At 37.7% G+C, this 22,531-nt stretch overlaps 1 protein-coding gene across 1 annotated transcript in view; it reads left to right on the forward strand.

Annotated features, from left to right (window-relative positions):
- Nucleotides 1-11,081: 11,081 nt before the first annotated feature.
- TEKT3 (tektin 3) overlaps nucleotides 11,082-22,531 on the forward strand; it is a gene marked incomplete at its 3' end in the record, with an annotated part of 36,548 nt that continues 25,098 nt past the window's right edge. Inside the window, exons 1-2 of the mRNA XM_081270963.1 lie at nucleotides 11,082-11,202; nucleotides 19,527-20,134. Of these exons, the coding sequence (XP_081127089.1) occupies nucleotides 11,196-11,202; nucleotides 19,527-20,134 (615 nt within the window). The 5' untranslated portion in view covers nucleotides 11,082-11,195. The remainder of the gene's footprint in view (nucleotides 11,203-19,526; nucleotides 20,135-22,531) is intronic.

Here is a 22,531-nt window from a genome sequence, read left to right on the forward strand (position 1 = left end):
CCAATATCATAGGTCCGGCAAGTGCCAGGAGAGAAGCTGCTCCTTCTTTCTAGAAGTTGATACCCATGTACCCATTCATTCCGTAAACGCATGCAAGATGTACATGATAGGCCAAACTTGATGATAGGTGCTAATGACCAAAGAAGGACATGTAAAAAGGATGTAGAGTCCTTTGATATGGAGAAAAGATCGCAGACTTCAAGGTCAGACAACCCTAGGCTGGATTCTGACTCTATTTACCTTCTGGATAATATAATATTGGTGAAGTTACTTAACTTTTAAATCCCTCTAAATAAGGAGCGATATTGTCAGACTTGTGGGGTTACTGTGAGAGGTATTGGTGTGAGATTTACACAGAACAGGTGCTTTAAACTGGTTCCTGTGACTAAGGCTGAAAAAACACTGTCTCTGTATCCATGGAACTCAATTTAATAGGACAGGCAACATGTGGAAATACATGACAAAGCAACAGTGGCTCTTGTGGAAACATAATGAGGACACAATGAAAGCTCACCTGTTTTCCATGTGGTCAGGAGATCACAAGCAAAAATGTGGACTGGGGTGTGCTATTTAATGTCTGAATCACAGCTCTCCCACGTGCTCAACAAGGGCTTAGATGATGATAGCTAACCTTGATAGAGTTTGCATACCTGGGTTCTCTGGACCTACTCCCAACAAGGTGTGCCCTGCAATTTCATGTTAGGAAAAAGTCTATCCAATAAAAAAAGCTGACTGCAATACACACCCTTTTAAACAGCCTGGTAACATAAACAAAACACAATAGTGACAACGGATATCGCCTTGCCATTGCTGTAAAAAAGATAAAAATTCTTAATGGCATGCATCATACATACAACTGAGTTTCCTAATCGATCCTCCACCAAGCTGTTTTCTACACAGTGTTATATTCTGAATGTTCAGTCCATTTGGATACCACACCCAGACTGATATTCAGAGATTGACATTTCTGTTTCCCAAGTACTGATTCCTCATGCAGAACACAAGGGATATAATAACCATGGATATTCGTGGTACAAATTTGATTAATGTGTCACAAATTTGTTTCTAAGCAATTTCTAAGAACAATGACAAAGAATACATTTCAATAAAGGGGAGGGAGGAAGGGGAAGAAGTACGGGGGATGAATTAGAGCAAATTATATTCCATGCTTTTTAAATTATTTCAAAATGAATCCTAATGTTATGTATAACTAGAAATAAAAAATAAAAAAAGAAAAAGAATACATTTCAAGAACCTATATTATTGTAAAATGTATATGGTAAATATTTCTATTACCTCTCCCACAATGCAAATATTTAAAATTTTCCTGTATAAATTGCTAGAAAAATGTAATTGTAGAATTAAGGAATAAGTATATTAGAACTGTTTAGCTATAAATATAATATTTTCTATTTATTTTTTTCTAAACATTTTTTCTAAACATTCCCTCCCTTCCAACACACTCATATCCCCATATACTTCTTTTATTTCTCTTATTATTTTTCTCCTCCTTCCTTTATTTTTCCATGAGTCGCCCTTCAACATACACCCACTTTTAGACAAGATACTTAATAGGGGCACAGTCAGAAAACCACAATGAATCAGAAATTCTTTATTGAATACACAGATAATCAATTATTCCCATATTGCTTTGGAAAATATCTAGCAATTAGGGGACATGGGCATATATTTTCTCTTTTTTTTAACTGAAACATTTTTAGGACCCTTATCATATTTCACTGCATAATTGTTTCTGTCATATAATATGTATTCACAAATATACCACGCATCCTCATCTTGTACCAACGACATTTTGATGATTTTTAAGTAATACTGGCACAATTTTAAAAAACAGTCATGTAATGGTCACACCTCACATATTTTGCAAAAAAAATTCTGGCATAAAAATCTACAATATTTATGTAGTGAAATGTGGTAAGTTTGAACATTGGAACTGCTACATTATGCTGAAACAGGTTTCCCAAACTCAAATTCCATGGAGTTATTAACAAGTATTCTGAGTTAAAAAATTCTGAATTTTTAGAATCCCAATGGGAAATACAAATTGACATGTTAAAGACTCAGAATTTCTGTCGTAGAGAAATCTAGTTAGCTCTCTTTGTGCGAGAAACTCATAACTTCATTTGATGCTAGAACTATTACTGATTGATCTAATGTTCCAGGGAACACATTTTAGGAGACATTGATCTAATGCAATAATAGTTCTCTTTTTCTTATTCTAAGGAGCTGAGGAAAGAAACTCGTTGACTCTATGTCTGCTTCCAAGGGCTGCCTCTCTCATGATAGGAACAGACTCCCTGCTTATGTTTCATCCTGAGGCATGTTTAACAAGCCCCCCCCCCCATTCACAGTCTCCTGCTCTGTCTTCCAGGATGAGCAGAAGTTCATCCACCAACCGAGTATGACCTTGCAGATCTTTAAAGGGGTGCACAAAATAGCTGTGGGCTGGCTTTAGCCATCCATGCCTGTTCTTGTGTAAGACTCATACCTGAGTGAACCCCAGACCCTCACATTGCCTTGAAGAATTTCAAGCCCAGAACCCTGAGGCGGTTTGTTTAAACTCTCTTGTACTAGTCATTGTACCCTGCAACATTAGTCTGCTTTCCATTGCCATAGCAAAACACCTGAGATAATCCAACTTAATAAGAGAAAATGTTTATTTTGGTTTTACAGTTTAAGAGTTTTCAGTCCATTATCAGTCGACTCATTGCTTTGGGAGCTTATAACAAGGCATTAAATCATTGCAAGAGCACATGATGGTGGAGCAAAACTGCTACCAGGGTGCAAAGAGAGAGAAAAGCGAGAGAGAGAGAGAGAGAGAGAGAGAGAGAGAGAGAGAGAGAGAGAGAGAAAGAGTCCCCAAATCCCTTTCAAAGGTATTCCCCAATGACCCAACTTCCTTCCATATGCTCCACATGTTAAAGGTTCTACCACCTCCCAGTAGTGCCACAGGCTGGGGACCACCACTGTAACACATGGGTCTTTGGGGAACATTCAGGGCTACACTATAGCACCTACTCTGTGTACTCCTCTCTCCCACCTAGAAAGCAAATTGTTTAGATTGCCTTATTAGAAGTGTTACTCCACGTAAGAGTTGATCTTAAAACCTCTCCATAGGAGACCTTTGCCCCAACGCCAGCCTTATGTACTGTCATCAGACCCAGAGGGGCATCAGCTTGACCATGTGCCGGCACAGGAATTCCTTCCTCTCTGGGATGTCGAGGGAGTCAAAGAAGTTCACGGGTGAGAGGGAAGTGCTTCTAACCATTCTCCTTCGTGGTTGGTACTGTGTTTTCAATTTACCATTCATTTCCTGAGAAGGGCAGCCTTGGAGAAACGGCGGGCTCATCCCTGCGTTCTTTCCAGAAGAGGATTCTTAAGAAGATGGAGACACACTCCCCGCTGTCAGGGAATTTATGATAAAGAGCACAGGTACTAAAGCCAGACAGACCTAGATTCAAAGCAGGGCTCTTCCTTTTGTCTAAATGACACTGGTTAAAAAAAAAGTCAACTTTATATAAAGTTGACTTTTTTAATCGGCTCCCAGTGATCCTGGCTTGTGCTTTTTTTTTTTTTGGTGCCTTGGCTTATGGAAGATAGGAAACACAAATAAGCCAACTGCTGCCTGGAGAGTATGCTTTTTTTCAATGAAATGATACTTTTCTTATTTTTGAAGATGATATTTTTTCTCAATACATGGGATTCCATGTATTGAGAAAGGCGATAATGGTCCTTCTCTATTGGTATAAAATACTGGAGTCCAAAGATAAATCACACATTGCAAATTTCATTGGTTGATGTTGGGGGATAGGGAAATTGTCTATTTTCCCTTTAGGTATATCATCATTTTCACTAAAATTAATAAAAATAATGTTAAAACTGAAAAAAAATGACACTGGTTAAGACAACCAACCTCTAAACTTCCATTAGCTCATCTAGAAAATAGAAATAACAGTCTATCCGATGGTCCTATAGTAAATGAGATGCTCTCCGTCAAACCCTACCATAATGCATGATATATGGCACAGTGAGGATTCAATAAATACGAACTGCTATTTGTATTGTTGCAGTGCAATAAGGTGTGTGTGCGCGTGCACATGGGCACGTGTGCAATGTCAGGAGTGTTCAGACTGTGGAGACTGAGACATTAAATAAAGGTAAAGCCAAATGCATTGAGCTGCTATAAACACTGATGTGGCTGTGTTACTATAGTGTGCCGATTTAACAGTAAGACTCATACCTGAGTGAACACCAGTCCTTCACTCTCTTCCACACTCTTTGGTGGATATTCTCGTTCTGCCACTAGGTTCAGGGCTCCTGCTTTCATTTCGGGGATAGTGTTTGCCAAAGGAGCAGACCTTAGCAGAGCCATTAAATAAACATCCCTGGGTTTTATGGACACTGGAGAAGTCATGCCAATGTCAGGGAACTTTCCTCTCACCATTCATGGAATGATTCAGAACCAGAAAATGTGAGCTCAGTTGAACTTCAGAAGCTGTCAGAGGCAGAGTGGCCGTCCTCCCCAGGGCCAGGCTCCAGGTGACCTGCTGAGGATTTAATGCTGAACAAAATAGATCTGGGTTCTACTAGACCTTCCTTCCATTCTGGAAGGGAATCCAGATGTTAATAAAATAACAAAACAGATAAGTAACTGGAAATATGACAAATGTCATGAGGGAGAGGAGATGGCGGAGTATCACAGGGTGATCCCATTGAGTTTGGCAACAGGCATTAATCACTCTTCTGAGGTAATTACATTTTAGGGGGAGAATGGTCCAGGCAGAGGGGAGAGCATGTGAAAATGCCCTGAGGTGGGAACAATTTGGAGCACTGAAAAATCTGAATAAAGACCAGTGAGTAAGGAAAGAGGCAGGGATGAAGTCAGGGGAATAGAAAGGACATGTCCATTCAAGACATGGTGAGTATTCTCTAAACTGTGGAAGCAGCAATAGATGAATGGATAAAGAAACTGTGGTATATACACAAAACGGAGTATTACTCAGCATTCAAACATAATAACATGATGGCATTTGCAGGTAAATGGATGGAGTTGGAGAATATCATGCTAAGTGAAATAAGCCAATCCCCCCAAACCAAAGGCCAGATGCTTTCTCTGATATGTGGATGCTGATCCATAATGGAGGGGGGAGCATGGGAAAAATGGAGGAACTTCAATGGGGCAAAGGGGAGGGAGGTCAGGGGGCATGGGGGCAGGAAAGATGGTGGAATGCGATGGACATCATTTCCCTAGGTACATGTATGATTGCACATATGATGTGATACTACATCTTGTACAGCCAGAGAAGTGAAAAGTTATGCTGCAATTGTGTACAATGGTAAATATGTTAATGAGGGTACAAGGGTGGATTTTACACACACACATATTATAATATGTGTGTATGTGTATATATATATATATATACATCTATATAATATATATATTATATAATATAAATGATATATGATATATAAATTATATTATATATAATGATTATATAATATATAATATAATTATATAACATATATTACTTGTGGATTGATTGATATATATATTTTATTTTTTGGTAGCAATGCTGGAGATCAAACTGAGGACCTCATGTACACTAGGAAAGTGTTCTTCCACTGGGTTACATCTCTGGTCCTGTGACATAACCAATTTGCATTTTTCAAAGACTACTTCAGCTGCTGTTGTTGAGGAATGCTAGAAGCTTGCACCTTGTCTGGAGGGTTATGCCCTCATCCAGATAGGAGTTGTGAGGCTTCCAACTATGATGGTGGCACTGGAGACAGAGAGAAATGGATGCATGGATACATTTCAGCTAACCTTTTCAGAGGTGGTATCGTCAGGAATTGGTGCAGGAAAAGTGTGCATAAAGGAAAAGGGAATTAATGAGGTCTCCAAAGTTCCTGTTGGAGAACCCAGGTTCTATTTCCTGAGAAGGGCAGCCCTAGAGGAAGGGCAGGCTCATCATTGTGGTCTTCCCAGGACAGCAATCTTAAGAAGGTGGAGGCACATTCCCTACAGTTAGGGCTGTTAGAAAATATATCAGAGTTGAAGAGCCAAAAAATGCATCAAGGAAACCTAAAACTGACCACCACAGACCTGTGAGGATAGCTGGGGTAAGTCTGGTGAGGATGTAGAGAAAAGGGAATCCTCCCACACTGGATTGGTGGGAATGTAAATTAGGAGAGGTATGATGGAAAACTGACGGGAGCTTCCTCAAAATTAAAATAGAACTTCCAAATGGATTTAAAATCCCACTACTGTGTATATCCTAAGGGATTGAAATTGGTATTTCAGAGACATCTGCACTTCCAGTTTATTGCCGCATTGTTCACAATAGACAAGTTTTGGGATCAATGTAAATGTCCACTGATGAATAAATAGATAAAGAAAATAAGATATAGACATAATGGGATGCAATTCAGCCTTCAGAAACTAGGAAATGATGTAATTTGGCACCAGAAGGATGAACTTGAAGAACATTATGTTAAGTAAAATAAGCCAAGCACAGAGGAACCAGTGCTATATGATCTCACATCTGAAATCTGAAGAAGTTAAACTCATAGAAGTGGAGAGTAGAATGGTCATCAGTAGGGGTTAGAGAGGGATGGTGGGAAGATGTTGGTCACAGAATACAAAATTTCATTTAGGCAGGAGGAATAAGCCAAGAGAGCTATTGTGCATCATGGTGACTATAGTTAACAATAATGCACTACATTATTGAAAATTGTCCAGAGAGTAGATTTTAAGTGTATTCCACAGCAAAAAGTAAGTATGTGAGGTAACACATCTGTTGATTAGCTCAAGTTAGCCATCACAATGTATACACACTTCAAAACATCTTTTTGTACAACCCCCCAAATACAGATTATTTTGTCAATTAATAAAAACAAAGAAATTAAAAGCTAAACTTGGGGGTATTCAATATAATTAATGGTCAGATGAAAGAAAGATGGGAACTAAAATAGTCAAGAAGAGGCACTGGAAAAAAGAGGAAGGTGAGGCTTTGGAGGTAGAGAGGAGGAGAAAGAGCATGCCAGGTGTGGAGAATAACACAGACCACGTCTCAGAGAAGCATGAATGGGTAGCACCAGATATAGGAGCAGTAGAGAGGCTGGTCAGCCTTCTCAGCCACCTTCAATCTCTGAGCCTTTGCTTCTGTTGCTGTCGTGAATATCCTTTCCCACACGATTTTTAAATTTTCCTGGCACAAATAAAAGTTGACTTCATTGTGCTCTGACCTTATTGCCATAGCACCAGAACAGTTAGGCTCACTCTGAGTTTACCCATTTATCTACTTTTCCCAGCTTTGTAGCGCCTTTAGTGTAGGGAACATGTATTATTTGTTGTCTTCTTCCCAATGCCTGACACTTAGTAGTTAGCACTTAACAAATGGTGGTTGAATGAATGAATGAATGAGAAACCATAGTCTGTGGTTATGGACACAAGAGCTGGGCAGATGGACACAAGAGCTGTCATGTTTTGCTTTGAACATTGAGTCCCTACTACTTAGGAGAAGTTGTCCTAAACATTATGGGATTTAATTTGGATAGATGAGAGATGTTTGTCTAGCTCATGGAGCTTACAATTTAGGAAAATTTATTGGAGGGTGGCAGTAGAAATGTCACCTAGACCAGACACTAGGCCAGAGACATGGACATAGATGTGCCACTTGACTTCTTCAATCCAGGGGTAGTCAGGACACTCGGTAATAATTTATGCTGAGGCTGTGAACATATTCCTTTTATTTAGAGATTTGACAGGGAAAGGAAGGGAATTGTAGGTGGATAACTTGAAGAAGAAGGAAAGCCTAGTAGTTTAATTTGATAACAAGAATTATTGGCATATGCTTAACAATGGAAGGGAGAGTTCCTAGGGAGAAAGAGAAGTGGAAGTGGTTGTATGTGAAAGGGCTATTTAAAGTATCTGGATGGTGGAATGCAATGCCATATGGTTCCGAGTGAATGTTCATGAGAAAAATCTTCCTTTCCTAAAGAATTTCTCATGAACATCCTTTCCTAAGGATGGGATCATGAGTAAGAGAAGAGACCTGGAGTTGGTAAAGTATGGAAGGGAAGATGAGGACGTGACAATGATTTCATCTTCATGTAATTAGAGGCTAAATTTTGCACTCACCAGGAGTCTAGGTGTGAAAAGTGAGTTTTAGGAGAGATGGTTCTTTTATACATTAGGAACATGCACAGAGCTGAATACATAGATTTCTGAAGGATAGCATCTAAGTGTCGACTGAACGTGAGTAGCAGTGATGTGTAGTGAGCAGCCGTGTACTAAATTAGTAGCACAACTTCAGTCTGGGAGTGGGAATGGAGGAAGGCGCTGTGGGCATGAGTCAGCCAGGAGGATGGAACCAGTGGGTGGAGTCTAGGAGTGAGGATAGACACACCCACCCTTGGTTTCTGGTGAGGAAATGGAGCTGTGAAGGAGCTGGTGCATTTGAATGAAGAGTAAGGGCTGAGTGTCAGGAAGCCCCAGTGCCACCCACTGCAGAGGAAGTTTGGTGACTGCAGGGCAGAGGAAGGAAGTTATCAAGATGGCCTCAAGCTGTGTGTTCCTTAGGCCAAATTATAAAAATAAGCAAAATCTGCTTTATTGCCTTTCCACTTCCATATCTTTGATATTCTTTGACTTCCATAAGCATCCCACATTCATGTTTTCATTCAATAAAAATTGATTGTGAACTTCCTTCACGGCGGGTGGAAAGCCACATACTGGGGGTGCAGTGAACAGAGACAGATATATTCTTAAACTTTGGGGGCTACCGAGGACGGTGAGTTTGAATAGCTTAATGTAGGTTGGTTTGCTTTGTTCCTTTTATAAACAAGGCACATAAAAATTGCTGGAAATCTCCATTATAAAATAAGTTCGAAGGCTTAGAATGAACCTCTTAATTCTGGTGAAGATTTGATAATAATGTAACAATCTTTTGAGAGGATATCTAACCATGTTTTTTTTTTTTTTTAAACCATTCAACTCTTTGAAAATCATTCGGTTCTTTCTGTGCAAACCCAAGTTGGCCAATTTAACCTGGAATTTTAATCAGGAGGTTTATAAAATGCACTGATTCAATGTAACATTCAGTACACCAGATTCCGCTAGAATTCCACCTGTTGGTTTTAAATCAGTCATTGAGTGAATTTGATATTCAGTTAGCAATCATACTGAGCGTGTTGTGTGCAAAACACAAGGACTGTGTATCATCAAGAAGTTTGCAGGAAATTAAGACTATTTTAGAATGTAAGGTTTGGATGTGATTTGTACCCCAAAACTCCAGTCTTAATGCAGGAATGTGATTGAACTATAACCTCACTGATCATCCTAGTTTGAATGAATGGGTAGTAAGTGCAGGCAGGTGGGGTGTGGCTAGAGAGGTGGGTCACTGGGGGTACCCTGGAAGGGTAGATCTTACCTGTGGCCCCCTCTCTCTCTTTGCTTTCTTGCTGCCATGAAGGAAAAAGAGATTTTCTCCATTGATCCCTCCCTCCATGACTTACTGCCTCACTTTGGGCCCAGGGCAGTGGAATTGACCTTCTATGGGCCAATACCTCTGAAACTATGAGCCACAAATAAATTTTCCCTCCTCTAAGTTGTTCTATTGGGTGTTTTAGTCGCTATGATGAAGGAGCTGACTAAAACAGAATGGTTGCCAGTCTCTGGCCTCTTAAAGAATCAAGGTGTTAGTATTTATTGTATTGTCTCTCACCTGGTCCATCCTGAATTCAAGAGCTAATACAAAATGCAGTATATTATGGTTGAAAGAAAAAGAATAATAAAGGTAGCTCAGTGTGAAAAAATAATTAAAATATAAAATAATTAAAAAATAATTAAGCCAAAATAATTAAAAATAATTAAGCCAAAAGTAGAAAGAGCTAATGACAAGGAACATAAGAAAGCCAAAGGACAGCACTGGCAGTGTTGTGTTATGGTATATGGTAAACTTGGCTTGTTGAGTCTAATAAGGTGTTTCTCATAGTTTTCCTACTTGGGAAAATATTCTGGGCTTATCTCCATTGTTAGAGGGCCATGCTGTTTAAGTAAACTTTGGTGGTAGCATTCTAAATTTTCTATTTAAGATTCCTGTGAGTTTGGTTGGCATTAGCCTCTGATAAACCAGAGAAGTCCACAGCATCAAGTTTCTGAATGACTGAAGCTGAGGGCTACCCAACCTGGAGTCTTCAGTAAGGTCCCTCTGGGGTTGCTTTATCCTGGCAAGTCTCCCAGCCTTGCTCTTTGGTGCAGTGTCACACAAGCGATACCAAGAATGATGAACTGAGCACTTTATTTTCTCCGGTGTTAACAGTTACCCAAGTAACAGCATATACTCCCCTCCGCTCATGCACAGTCTTGCACGGTACACTTGCTGCTTTGCAGAAAGCATTCTTGAACCTTGGCGGAGGTGAGCTTTAGTGTTAGTTCTGCTGCTGGGTGACTATGTTTAAGTCAATTAAAATCTCCTAGCTTTAGCTTTCACATCTGTAAAATATAGACTCCTATTAGAGGGTTTGGAACAGGAGGAGTTTGTGACCTAGGGACTGGACGAAACTTTGTTACTGAAAATTTTAGTAGAGAGGAAAAGTCCCCATTTTTTTTCCCTTAAAGTCAGGAAGGAGGGGAAGAAGATTAGATAACCCCGTCTAGGAGAGGTTCTGCTGGGAAGAAGACAAGCATAAAGGTGGGGGCTTGTCAACATTCCAGGACAGTGGCTTCCCTCCCTGGTGCTCTTCAGAATGGGCCGCCAAGTTCTATGCATCTGGAAGAATTCAGAATGAAAGGCTTCGAGAAGGGGGTGGAGGAATCGCCGTGCCCGGTCAGAGTCCCTTGGGTAGCCCTCATCCCTTTCACTTCCAGGACCCAGCAGTTCTTCCCCGGGACCGCGGTTACTAAGCGCGAGAGCGTCCCTGGCAACCGCCTTCCGCGGGGTTTCCTTCCAGGCCTTGCAGCTCCTAGCTCCCGCCTCTCCCTTGACCGACCAATCGGCTCCCGGCGAGTCGCCCGGGGCAGCCGTTGAGTGGCCCGCGGGAGCTGAAGCCGCAGATGGGGAAAGGCGTGGCCAGAGGCCAGACCGCTCGGGGTCTGAGCCTCAGTGGGCGATGGTAGTGGGTCCTAGACCTTTGCTTTCAACGCCCCTTTCCCCGCCCCTCGTCGGCACACAATGACAGGTGAGTGGTCTCCGCGACCCGCGCCTGCGGCTGGGTGACCCCCGGCAGGGACCCTCCTCGCCTGTCAGGGCTCCAACGTCTGGCCCCCGAATCGCGGGAAGGTCGCGGAAACCCTGCATTCCTTCCCTGGGTTTTCACTTTTCTGTCTCAGCCTCACATAAAACCGGACAGACCCACCGACACCTCCTACCAGGTCTCCTGCGCTCGCGTGATTTATCTTTCTGATGCTTTTCAGGGATTGAGAAGTTATTTGTAAAATAACCAAAAAAGGGCATCCGAGCCCCAGGGTCATGCAATTTCTCACACCTGTTAGCAGTTTAAGATAGCGGATAAAATATTCTTTTCCTTTTTTTTTTTTAAATGAAATACTCCACACAATAAATATAATAAACAAGCAACCATGTGGCCTAATACTAATTTATTGTTTTCCACTGTGGTGCTTGCCACCCCAAACATGTCCCTCTTGTTCCTTCTGCTTCACTGGGCAGGGCTTTGCAGCCACTGGGGGGGTCTTACAATCACTTGGTGGTTCAAAGACAGAATTCCTTTTTTTTTTTTTTTTGTCCTTATTTTTATTTATTTAAATTTTTATTATTTATTTTTTAAATACATTACAATAGTGAAATGCATTACACTCACTATTACCCATATACAGCAAAATTTTTCGTAACTCTGTATATATATATATTCATGCCAAATTATGCTATTATACATGTACTCTTTTTTTGCATTACAATTCTTTTTTTTTTTTTTAAAGAGAGAGTGAGAGAGGAGGGAGGGAGAGAGAGAGAGAGAGAGAATTTTTAATATTTATTTTTTTTTTAGTTCTCGGCGGACACAACAGAGAGAGAGAGAGAGAGAGAGAGAGAGAGAGAGAGAGAGAGAGAATTTTTAATATTTATTTTTTTTTTAGTTCTCGGCGGACACAACATCTTTGTTGGTATGTGGTGCTGAGGATCGAACCCGGGCCGCACGCATGCCAGGCGAGCGCGCTACCGCTTGAGCCACATCCCCAGCCCGCATTACAATTCTTAATACACATATATACCACAATTTTTTCATATCTCTGTTTGTATATAAGATATGTTGACACCAAATTCAAATTCAAATCTTCATACATGTATTTTTCAGACTGGTCAAGTGTTTTCTCTCTGTCCAAAGCCATTCCTGTTCATCTCTATCTGTGAAGCTCTCACATAGGTTTTGGCAGTTAAACCAAGCCCCTTAAGGTTTTCTTCTGGTTTGCTCATGGTGTTGTAAGAAACATTCTGGAACTGGGTAAAATTATTCACTTGGTCATTGTGAAAAAAGCAAGCAAAGAGTTATAATAATAAGTATTAGTGTTTTGAGGCATCTGATAAAATATTTTAGTCTTTTTTTTAAAAGTGGAATACTTCACTCAATAAGCCCAGTAAGCAATTATCTATGTACCTAGCCCTAACATAGTTTTTCCCCCTAATATAGTTTTTCCTCTCTAAACAGGTACAGCTGAGGCCTCTAGCTCATTCCCCTCTCTCCTTCCTTATTGTACTCACCTACCAAATTTAATGTTTACTTATATCCAATGTATTTTATATTCTTACTACTTATTTATCCAAAGACCAATATATAGTGTTGTTTTTAGTTTATGTAATAGTATTATACTGTATATGCTCTAGGTGATTCACTAGGTGATGTGTGCCAATTCTTACACAAAGTTACCAAAATTTACATATGTATCCTCCTGTCGATGGACTTTTGGGTTGCTCCCTTTAAAAAATATTAGAAAAATATTGTTGTACATTCTGATTTTATATATATTCGAGTTTCTCTAAGTATACATTAAAGAGTTGAAGAGCTGAGCCAAAGGGAATATCCCCTTAAAGTTTTCTAGATACTGCACATGGCTGTCCAGTGTGTAGTACTTCATACATCATCAAAAAAACAGAATTTCTTTCCATTTTGGGGGGAAGAGAGATCATTTAGCTTTTCCTTTATTATTCAGTCCTATGCATAAAGAAACATGACTTAAACATTGAAATCTGGTTTCATTTCTTCTGATTCCATTATAATGTATTTGTGGCAATATTTTATTCCTTCTCTAGTTTGAAACTCAGTAAGTAGATAGAACTAAAGGAACTAGGGAGTTGAATGGGAGAACCTTTGAAGGCTCTGCTTGCCACAGATCTTAGGCAGAGGTGGGAAATTTCAGTAAACTTTTTATATTTGTGTCTTCTGCAGAAATGATGCATAGATTTTTATACCTTAAAATTTTTATGAGCTTAAAGTCTGGCCTAAATGTGCTAATAAAATATGTCATTTTATTTGAGGCCAGATTTTGTATTATCAATGAAACTTCTTAGTATTTCAAATGTCTCCGATTGGTTCTATATTTATCTCATGTCAATATTTACAGAAGACTATTATAGCTTTTTTCAATATGTAAATACCTATTGACCACACATTAAATGAACATAACCAGACACTATGTTTGATTATGTAGCACATTTCTCAATTTCTTAAAATGCTATTTGGGTATGAATAAAACCATAATAAAAAAAAAATGCCTGATCAAGGGGATGGACTTTTGCATAGCTATTTTCATTCACTTTTCCAAAGAATTTGTTTAATTTCCTTGAAAATATGAGATAGTTATAGCATTAGTTAATAATCTTAGTATGTGCTGCACATGCCCCCTTTGGAAATGACTGAATTAGGATGTAGAGAAGTTAAAACATTGTAAGGGACTTAGATCAGCAAAAGAAACCGTATGCTTTTAAAAATGGAGGAATGATCTCTTCCTTAGAAGTTTGGTAGAATTTACCAGTCAATACTAGGTTTGAGTTTTTATTTGAGAGAAGACTGAATTGATTCAGTTTCTTTCTTTTTTTTTTTTTTGAGAGAGAGAGGAGAGAGAGAGAGAGAGAGAGAGAGAGAGAATTTTTTAATATTTATTTTTTAGTTCTCGGTGGACACAACATCTTTGTTGGTATGTGGTGCCGAGGATCGAACCCAGGCCGCAGGCATGCCAGGCGAGCGCGCTACCGCTTGAGCCACATCCCCAGCCCCTAGATTCAGTTTCTTTAGTTACTACAGGGGTACTACAGAGATGGGCTACCTATCTCTTCCTTGAGTTTGATTATTTATATCTTTTTAAATAATTTTATCCGTTCATGATTAGCATAAAGTTGTCAGTAATATTGTTTTATAAACTTTTTATCATTTTCTGGGTATGTAGTAATATTCCCTCTTTTTTACTGATATTAGTAATTTTTTCTCTCATGTTAATAAGTCTGGCAAGAGGTTTACCAGTTTATTGATAGGGTTTTATTAATTTTTCTCTACTTGCCCATTTTCTGTTTCATTTTTTTTCTATTATTTTTTCCTTGTATTTTGTGTTTGCTTTGTTTCCCCCCGCCCCTACCCCTAGATTAAAGTACAGGTCACTGATTTTTGGCTCATTCTTATTTTCTAATAGAAGTAGTAAAGTTATAACCTTCCGTCCAATTACTATTTAGATACATTTCACAAATTTTGGTGTTCTGTTTTTATCCTCATTCAATGAATGCAATTTTCTAATTTCTGTGTGATTTCTAGACTGGTTTATGAGTTATTTAGAACTGTGTTGTTTAATTTTCTTCTGTTTGGGGATTTTCCAAATATCTACTATTTATTTCTAATTCTGGTATGTTCAGAGAACATATGTTCCTTGTATGATTTCAATATTTTATGATTATTTGAGACTTGTTTTATGGTTTATAATATGGTCTATATTGGTGAATGTTTCTGTGCAGTTGGGAATAGAACAATCTGCTCTTTGGGGTAGGTGTTTTCCTGATGTAAATTAGGTTCAGATAGTTGCAATGTCATTCAAAAAGTCTATTAGCCAATTTTCTGTTTACTTTTTCTATTAATTACTGAGCAAATAGAGTTGAAATATCCAACTACAATTGTGTATTTGACTATTTCTCATTTTAGTTCTCAGTCTTTTGGTTATTCATTTGTTAATGATATTAGATAGACATTTAAAATTGTATGTCTCTTTGATCCCTTTATCCTTATTTCTAACTTTATCTCTGATAATATTTCTTGTTCTGAGATCTATTTGGTAGCCACTTCAGTGTTCTTTTGGTTTGTGTTTACAAAGCATACATTTTCCTGCATTCTAAAATTTAACTTATTTGTGTTTTATATTTAAAACGGGAGTTTTCTAGGCAGCATACAGCTTAATATTGCTATTCAAAAACTATTCTAAAAATCTGTGACTTTTAATTGTATTGTTTAGACCATTTATTGTAATTATCGATATAGTTGGATTTATATCTATCATTTTGTAATTTGTTTTTGCTTTGTCTTGCTTTTGTCCTCCCCCCTCCGCTTAAATTAGTTATATGTCTTCCATTTTTTTCTTCACTTTTTGCTTATTAGCTAGAACTTTTTTTTTTTCTTTAGAAATTACTCTAGGTCAGCAATTAAAAAACACTTTGGTATCTCGGTCAGGACCCGTTTACAACATATTGTATATCTCAAAGGGCTTTCATATATGTGGAAATATATATACACATATATGTATACTCATATATGTGTATATATATTTATATGAAATTAAAATTTAGAAACTAAAATATGAATTCATTTAAAAAACTATAATAGCACATTATATACTAACAAATTACATATTTATTTATTTATTTTAATATTTACTTTTTAGATGTAGATGGATACAACACAATGTCTTTATTTCTATATGGTGCTGAGGATCTAACCTGCGTCCCACCCGTGCCAGGCGAGTGCTGTACCGCTGAGCCACAATCCCAGCCCCCTACATATTTATTAAACATGAATTTCTACAACAAAAAATTACTGATAAATATGGTATTGTTTTACATTTTTGATAAAGTTCTTTAATTTCTATTTTAATAGCTGAATTTACATATATTTTTTGCTCATTCTGTTGTGATATCACATATCATGACACCTCTGGAAAGCACTGTAAATTTGTGAGATAATGGGACAAAAAAATAAGGTGAATAGCATCCAAGTATTTACTATTAAAATAATTTTAACTTTTTCACTCCTGAAAAGGTCTTAGACTGTGCATGGGGAACTTAGATTACATATTTGAGAAAACTACTGCTCTAAAGTTTGCAACATGGGTTTTTAACTATCACAGGATACATTTAAATAGCATTCTGTTCAGTTATAAGACCTATGTTATATTTCCATCTAAACCCTCAATTATTTGTACTCATTACCATATAATTACTTATATTTTATACACTCCACAAGAAACTTTTGTTATTTTTATTTTAACCAAATTTGAAAGGAAATTTGAAAAGAACTTTGAAAGTTAGGAAAGTTTTCTTTTTAGTATTAGCACAAATGCTTACCATTTCTGACATTCTTCATTTCTTTGTGTAGATCCAAGTTTCCATCTGGTATAATTTCCTTTTGCCTGAAGAATTTCCCTTAACAATTCTTTTATTACAGGTCTGCTGCTGATGAATTCTTTTGGTTTTTCTTTCAAAATATTTTATTTCATCTTACTGTTTCAAGAATATTTTCACTAGATAGGGAATTCTAGTCTTACACTTTGATCCCTAGCATTGGAAAAAAGAAAAAGAAAGAAAGAAAGAGAAAAATATAAATAAATAATAAAGTGGAGATCTTGCTTAATTATCTTCTGGCTTGCATAGTTTCTGACAATAATTCTAAACTAATTCTGATCTTTGTTCCTTCTTCTTCACTGGTTTTTAGCAATTTGACTTCAATGAGCCTTGGGTGGAAATTCTGGTAGTGGAGTGTATGCATATGTGTGTGTTTATTCTCTTGGAGTTTGTGGAGATTATAGTTTTCATCACATTTGGAAAATGATCATATGTCTTCACATGTTTTTACCCTCTCCTCTCTCCTAATGCATTTTAAATAGAATATATTAAACCACTTACTCTTGTACTATATAGGCTACTGAGATGACTTTTTACTTTTGATTTTCAGTGTTAAAAAACCCCTCTGTGCTTCAGTTTGGTTAGGATTTGAGCTCACCAATCTTTATTTATCTGATGCCTAATCTGTTATTAATCCCATCTAGTGAAATTGTGCAAGTATATATTGTATAGGTACATATTATATATTTCCTCTCTAAAGTTCCATTTGGCTCTTTTGTTGTTGTTGCAGTACTTGGGGTAGAACTAGACGTGCATTATCACTGAGCTGCATCCCTGCCCTGCTTTATGTTTTATTTTGAGACAGGGTCTCACTAAGTTGCCCAGGCTGGCCTAGAAATTGTCATCCTCCTGCCTCAGGTTCCATAGTTGCTAGGATTGCATACCACACAGGGGGCTCCATTTGGTTTATTTTTTTTAAATCTTACATCTCTCTCTTAATTATGAACTTGTCCTAAATGCTTTCTAGAATCATCACCTCTGTCATTTCTAGAGTTGCTTCCATTGACTGATTTTTCCTAATTAGGGATCACATTCTCCTATCTCTTGGGATGTCTGGTAGTTTTAGACTAGATGCTGGACATTGTGTTATTACATAGTGGAGTGTCTTGATGTTGTCTGGCAGTTAGTTAAGTTACTTGTGGATCAGTTTCCTTTCTTTGAGGCCTGTTTTAAGGATTTGTTTGCTACAGTTAGTCTGTGGTATTTTCCCTCCAGGAACAGTTCTGCCTTACTTCAAATGTGTGTCCATTCTGAAGTCTCCATTGGATGGTTTGAGTATTCACCATTTATTCTCATATTGGTTAGTCTGAGTTCAAAACATATCTCCACCCTCAGTGAGCCCTAGAAATTGTTCAACTTCTAGCTCTGCCATCTCTCTTTGCTGACATTTATGGAAGGTCCCATGATGTGTGTGCAGACTCCGACTCAGTGAAGGCTTACGTGGATCCCTATAGAGATTTCTAGAGCTCTTTGTCTGTTAACTTTATTCCAGAATCCTACTTCACGGTGTCTAGCTGCCTCAGTCTCCCCAAATTCTGATTACTTTCTTGGCTCACAAAGGCTGCCAGGCTTATTTTATTTTTATCTGTTTTTTTTTCCACAGTGGTTTGGAAATTTCCTTCATGTGTAATGCCATTATAATCAGAGAATTATCTTAATTGTTTCTCTTCTCTCAGGGGTCAGAGTCCTGTGCTGCTTGTTATCCAAAGTACAAGAGCAATTTCATATATCTGGTGTAGGTTTTTGAAAGTAAGAGTCTAGTGTGAATTTTATTCCTTGATCATGGTTGGAGGTAGAAGTTTAAGTGTTTTAAGTCAATACAGCTTCAGTTTTCTTGGCCAATAACAACAATAATAAAAATACATGATGGTGAAATACTTTGATGAGATATCATCATGCAATGTCTTTTATTCAGTCTTTCTGAATGGTTTCAAAAGACGGTTGGCTGGAGCTTGCATTCCAAGTGTGGCTATAAAATACTGTCTCTTCATGTGATGCTTACTGTCATACATGACCAGCTCTACTTCTTGAGTTCTCAATAACTGAGTTTTATGATTTAGATTCCAGATTCAAAGTGACACCCCATCCCTAATTTAAAAACAAATCTGTAAGTGCTAATCTACACTAGATTTATTTTTCTCAGTCCACATATCTCCCTTGGCTTATGAACCAGCATCTCTTGGGAAGAGATGGCTCATGGTTCAACATTTGACAATTCTGGGTTGAGGTATCTCAAAATGTCAACACAGCAGGTATTGGAAAAACTCAAATGGCATTCTGCACTGGAAATTCCATGGTCAAAAGACCAAGTGAGCTGTTGGTTATTGGATCCATTATTGTCAAGAATTATCCAAAGTAAAGTAGGAGTGGTCTATTCCCATTGAAACTTCTTGCTAGAAGAAAACTAAATTATTCCTAGATTTGACATGGAGAAAAGGTGAGAACCAAGGCAATCTTTGGGACCTTTCAGCCTCAAGTTATTTTGAATTTGCTTTTTCAAAAAGCAACTTTATAGATGAGGCAAGCGAGGCACAGAGAGATTAGTAATTTGCCCTATGTCCTATACCTAGTAAATAGCAGGGCCAATATTTTAATCCCTATCTGTTAGATTGCATAGAAGCTCTTGATTTGAATTTGTTATGGTGAAACAGTACTACTCTCTTAATTTAAAAAAATTAAAAATTCAAATGGCCAATTAAAAAAAATGAAACCTTACTACATTCTAGAGACACAGAGAAGAAAATATATTTATTTTATTCACCACTTGGAAGCATGAGGAATGATTTAGAACAAATATCTAATGAGTTAGGAAGCATTGTAACTAAGATTTGTCCTTTTATTGGTATGTTTAATGAGATTAATTAATATGACTTTCTATTTCTTCTTGGGTCAAAACAGGACAGATTTACAGATCGTGTTTGGGCACCATGGAACCTTTAGGTTCCACTTTAACAGCAACTTATGCCCGCCCTCCACCAGCACCAACCAGCTTTCTACCAGCTATCAGTACCCTGGCATCAAGCTACAGGAACTCCTTTCCCCATCGCAATTTTACCCACAGCTTGAGCCTTCCTTGGAGACCCAGCACATACTACAAAGTTGCCTCCAACTTTCCGACATTGGGCCCATACTGCACCAGATCTCAGAGGGTGTCAGAGAGCAGCATGCTTCCCTTTGTTTCCAACAGAACCACTCTCTTCACAAGATATACTCCTGATGATTGGTACAGGTCCAATTTAACCAACTTCCAAGAGTCTAATACATCCCGGCACAATTCGGAGAGACTCAGAGTAGACACATCTCGCCTCATTCAAGACAAGTATCAACAAACAAGAAAAACCCAGGCCGACACCACCCAAAATTTGGGAGAACGTGTCAATGACATAGGATTTTGGAAATCTGAAATCACTCATGAGTTGGATGAAATGATTGGGGAGACAAATGCACTTACTGATGTTAAGAAAAGATTGGAGAGGGCTTTGGCGGAGTCTGAAGCCCCCCTTCAGGTAACTATAGAGTTTACGATAAAAGGCATTGCATTTTGATGATTATAGCCCAACTGGTTGAATTTCTGAGGTTATTTATTTATTTTTATCAGATTATGGTTTATTTCACTTGTAGACACAATCCCCTACCGATGAATCTGTAACTGGTTTCAATTATGGTAAAACCATTGCCATTTCAACACACTATGCAACCACCTTAAGTTCTCAATGCAAAGCAGGTAAGACTAATTAAGGAGACTTCATTAGAATGTACAATGTTTGGGGTGAAAATACCATCTTAATTCTTAGAAAGCCTTCTTGATCCCTGCTGTCCCTAGAAAAAGATTAAAAATATTTAAGGAAAAGAATTTTATTCTCTTAGTTTGTGTCATGAGCTGCCTCCTGTATACATGTTGTGATTCTGTTTCAGGGGACAAATTGTCAAATGAGACCACTTTATGAAATAGAGTGACCTTTTTAAAATAGAGACATGGGACTGAGGTTAGGACAACTGCCATGGTCATAGAGGCAGTTTCCAGTTAGTTACTGGTCTCCTAACTGGCTTTTGAGTGAGCTCAAATCATGTCCAACCCTTGCACCACATGATGGGTCCTCCAACCCCATGCTGCCCTGCACCATCGAAAGAGGACATTCCATATTTCAATATGTGCAAATCATAGAAGTTATTATGGAAGTTGTATACATTTTGATGAGCATAGCTAACATCTTCATGTTTGCATGAGTTATTTCCTTGTGAAAAGCATTTGCAGTGAGTCTTTAATATGGTACCTGTAGGTAGGAGAGTTTGGAGAGCAAGGAGCTGGGATGTCTAGTTGTTTAAGGAGTTTGTTGAGCATCCTACACACTGTCACTTCCTATCAAACCCCCTCCCCACTAACCACAAGCACACACAAACAAAACTCCCAGAATCCTGACGAAGGTTGGTAGGCACAAACATTAGTAGTACACTAATGGTGATTTTTAAAAATTAATTCATTCTGAATTGAAGGCCTCCTATACTTCCTCTGAGTCCCAGCTCATATTGAAGATTATTGTTTATTCTACAGCCCCCACCCTACCTTCATGGATTGAAAGTATCCTTAAAATGATAGTTGGTTGCCCTCTTAATTTTCAGATGAGATTTAGTGATGACTTTTAGTAAGATGATTCTAATTTCAGTTTTTGTCTGGATGTTCTTGTATGCTTGAACACTTACTGTCAAAACAGAATCAGAAGGTTCTTATTAAAATTAGAGTTAGTTGCATAAACACAAATCTCAAAACAAAATATAGATGATCAGCTATATAAGGAAAAATGCTAAATTTAATAAGACAACATTAAATCAATGTGGTGACCATCTTTGGCCTATTAGATTTTTGGTAGTTAAAACTTATAACATCTAAGATTGGCAAAGGAGCAGAAAACAGGTACTTTTGGGGCTGGGGATGTGGCTCAAGCGGTAGCGCACACGCCTGGCATGCATGCGGCCCGGGTTCGATCCTCAGCACCACATACAAACAAAAGATGTTGTGTCCCCCGAAAACTAAAAAATACATATTAAAATTCTCTCTCTCTCTCTCTCTCTTTAAAAAAAAAAGAAACAAAAAACAGGTACTTTATATAGATTACTGGTGGGACCATGGGTTGGTAGAAATTTTTCTGGAAAATAATTTAGTAATATAACCTAAAATAATCAAGAGTTCTCCTTGACCATTAATTCTCCTTCTACTAAGTGTAAATTATATAAAATAATGAGAGATACATGCAAAGATATTGTTCAATTATATCTGGATTGTAGTGTACATACTTTCATATTTTATGCTTTTAAAAAATTTAACATTATACAGTACTCTCATGTCATAAAATAGTTTTTCAAAAAAGCATTTTAACAGCTACATAATGTTCTTTCATACATTATTTATCAGTAGCAATCTAAGTTGTTTTTCCATTGGAGTCATTAACATACTCTGTCTCAAAGCATACTTTGTTACAGGGGTCTACTATTTAATGTCAATTATAAAGCATTACATAAAATTGCATTACATAAAATTACATTAAAAAATAAAACAGAACAATGACAGAAATGTGGTCAAGACTTATTTTCTATATTTTTCTCCTTAATAAAAGTATATTATTTTTGTAATTAGGAAATAATAAATGACACTTTAAAAGCAATCCCTTGAAGTTTTGGCTACACATATATTTGATATCTTGAAAAATGATCATTCATTTCTTCCTTACTCTCTCCTTAGAAAATATTTGGAAATAATATCTTTAAGTCTACGTTTCATGTTATAGAAATATTTCTCTTGAACAAACTAAGGCCGGCTAACTTTCTCAGATGCTATTGTGGAGATTGAATAGAGGTCATCTGCTTAATTTTGTCAACTTTCCAAATTGGGAATTTTTTCAAGATAT

Source organism: Spermophilus citellus (assembly GCF_964194105.1).
Source record: "Spermophilus citellus genome assembly, chromosome: 17".
NCBI classification, from domain to species: Eukaryota; Metazoa; Chordata; class Mammalia; order Rodentia; family Sciuridae; genus Spermophilus; species Spermophilus citellus.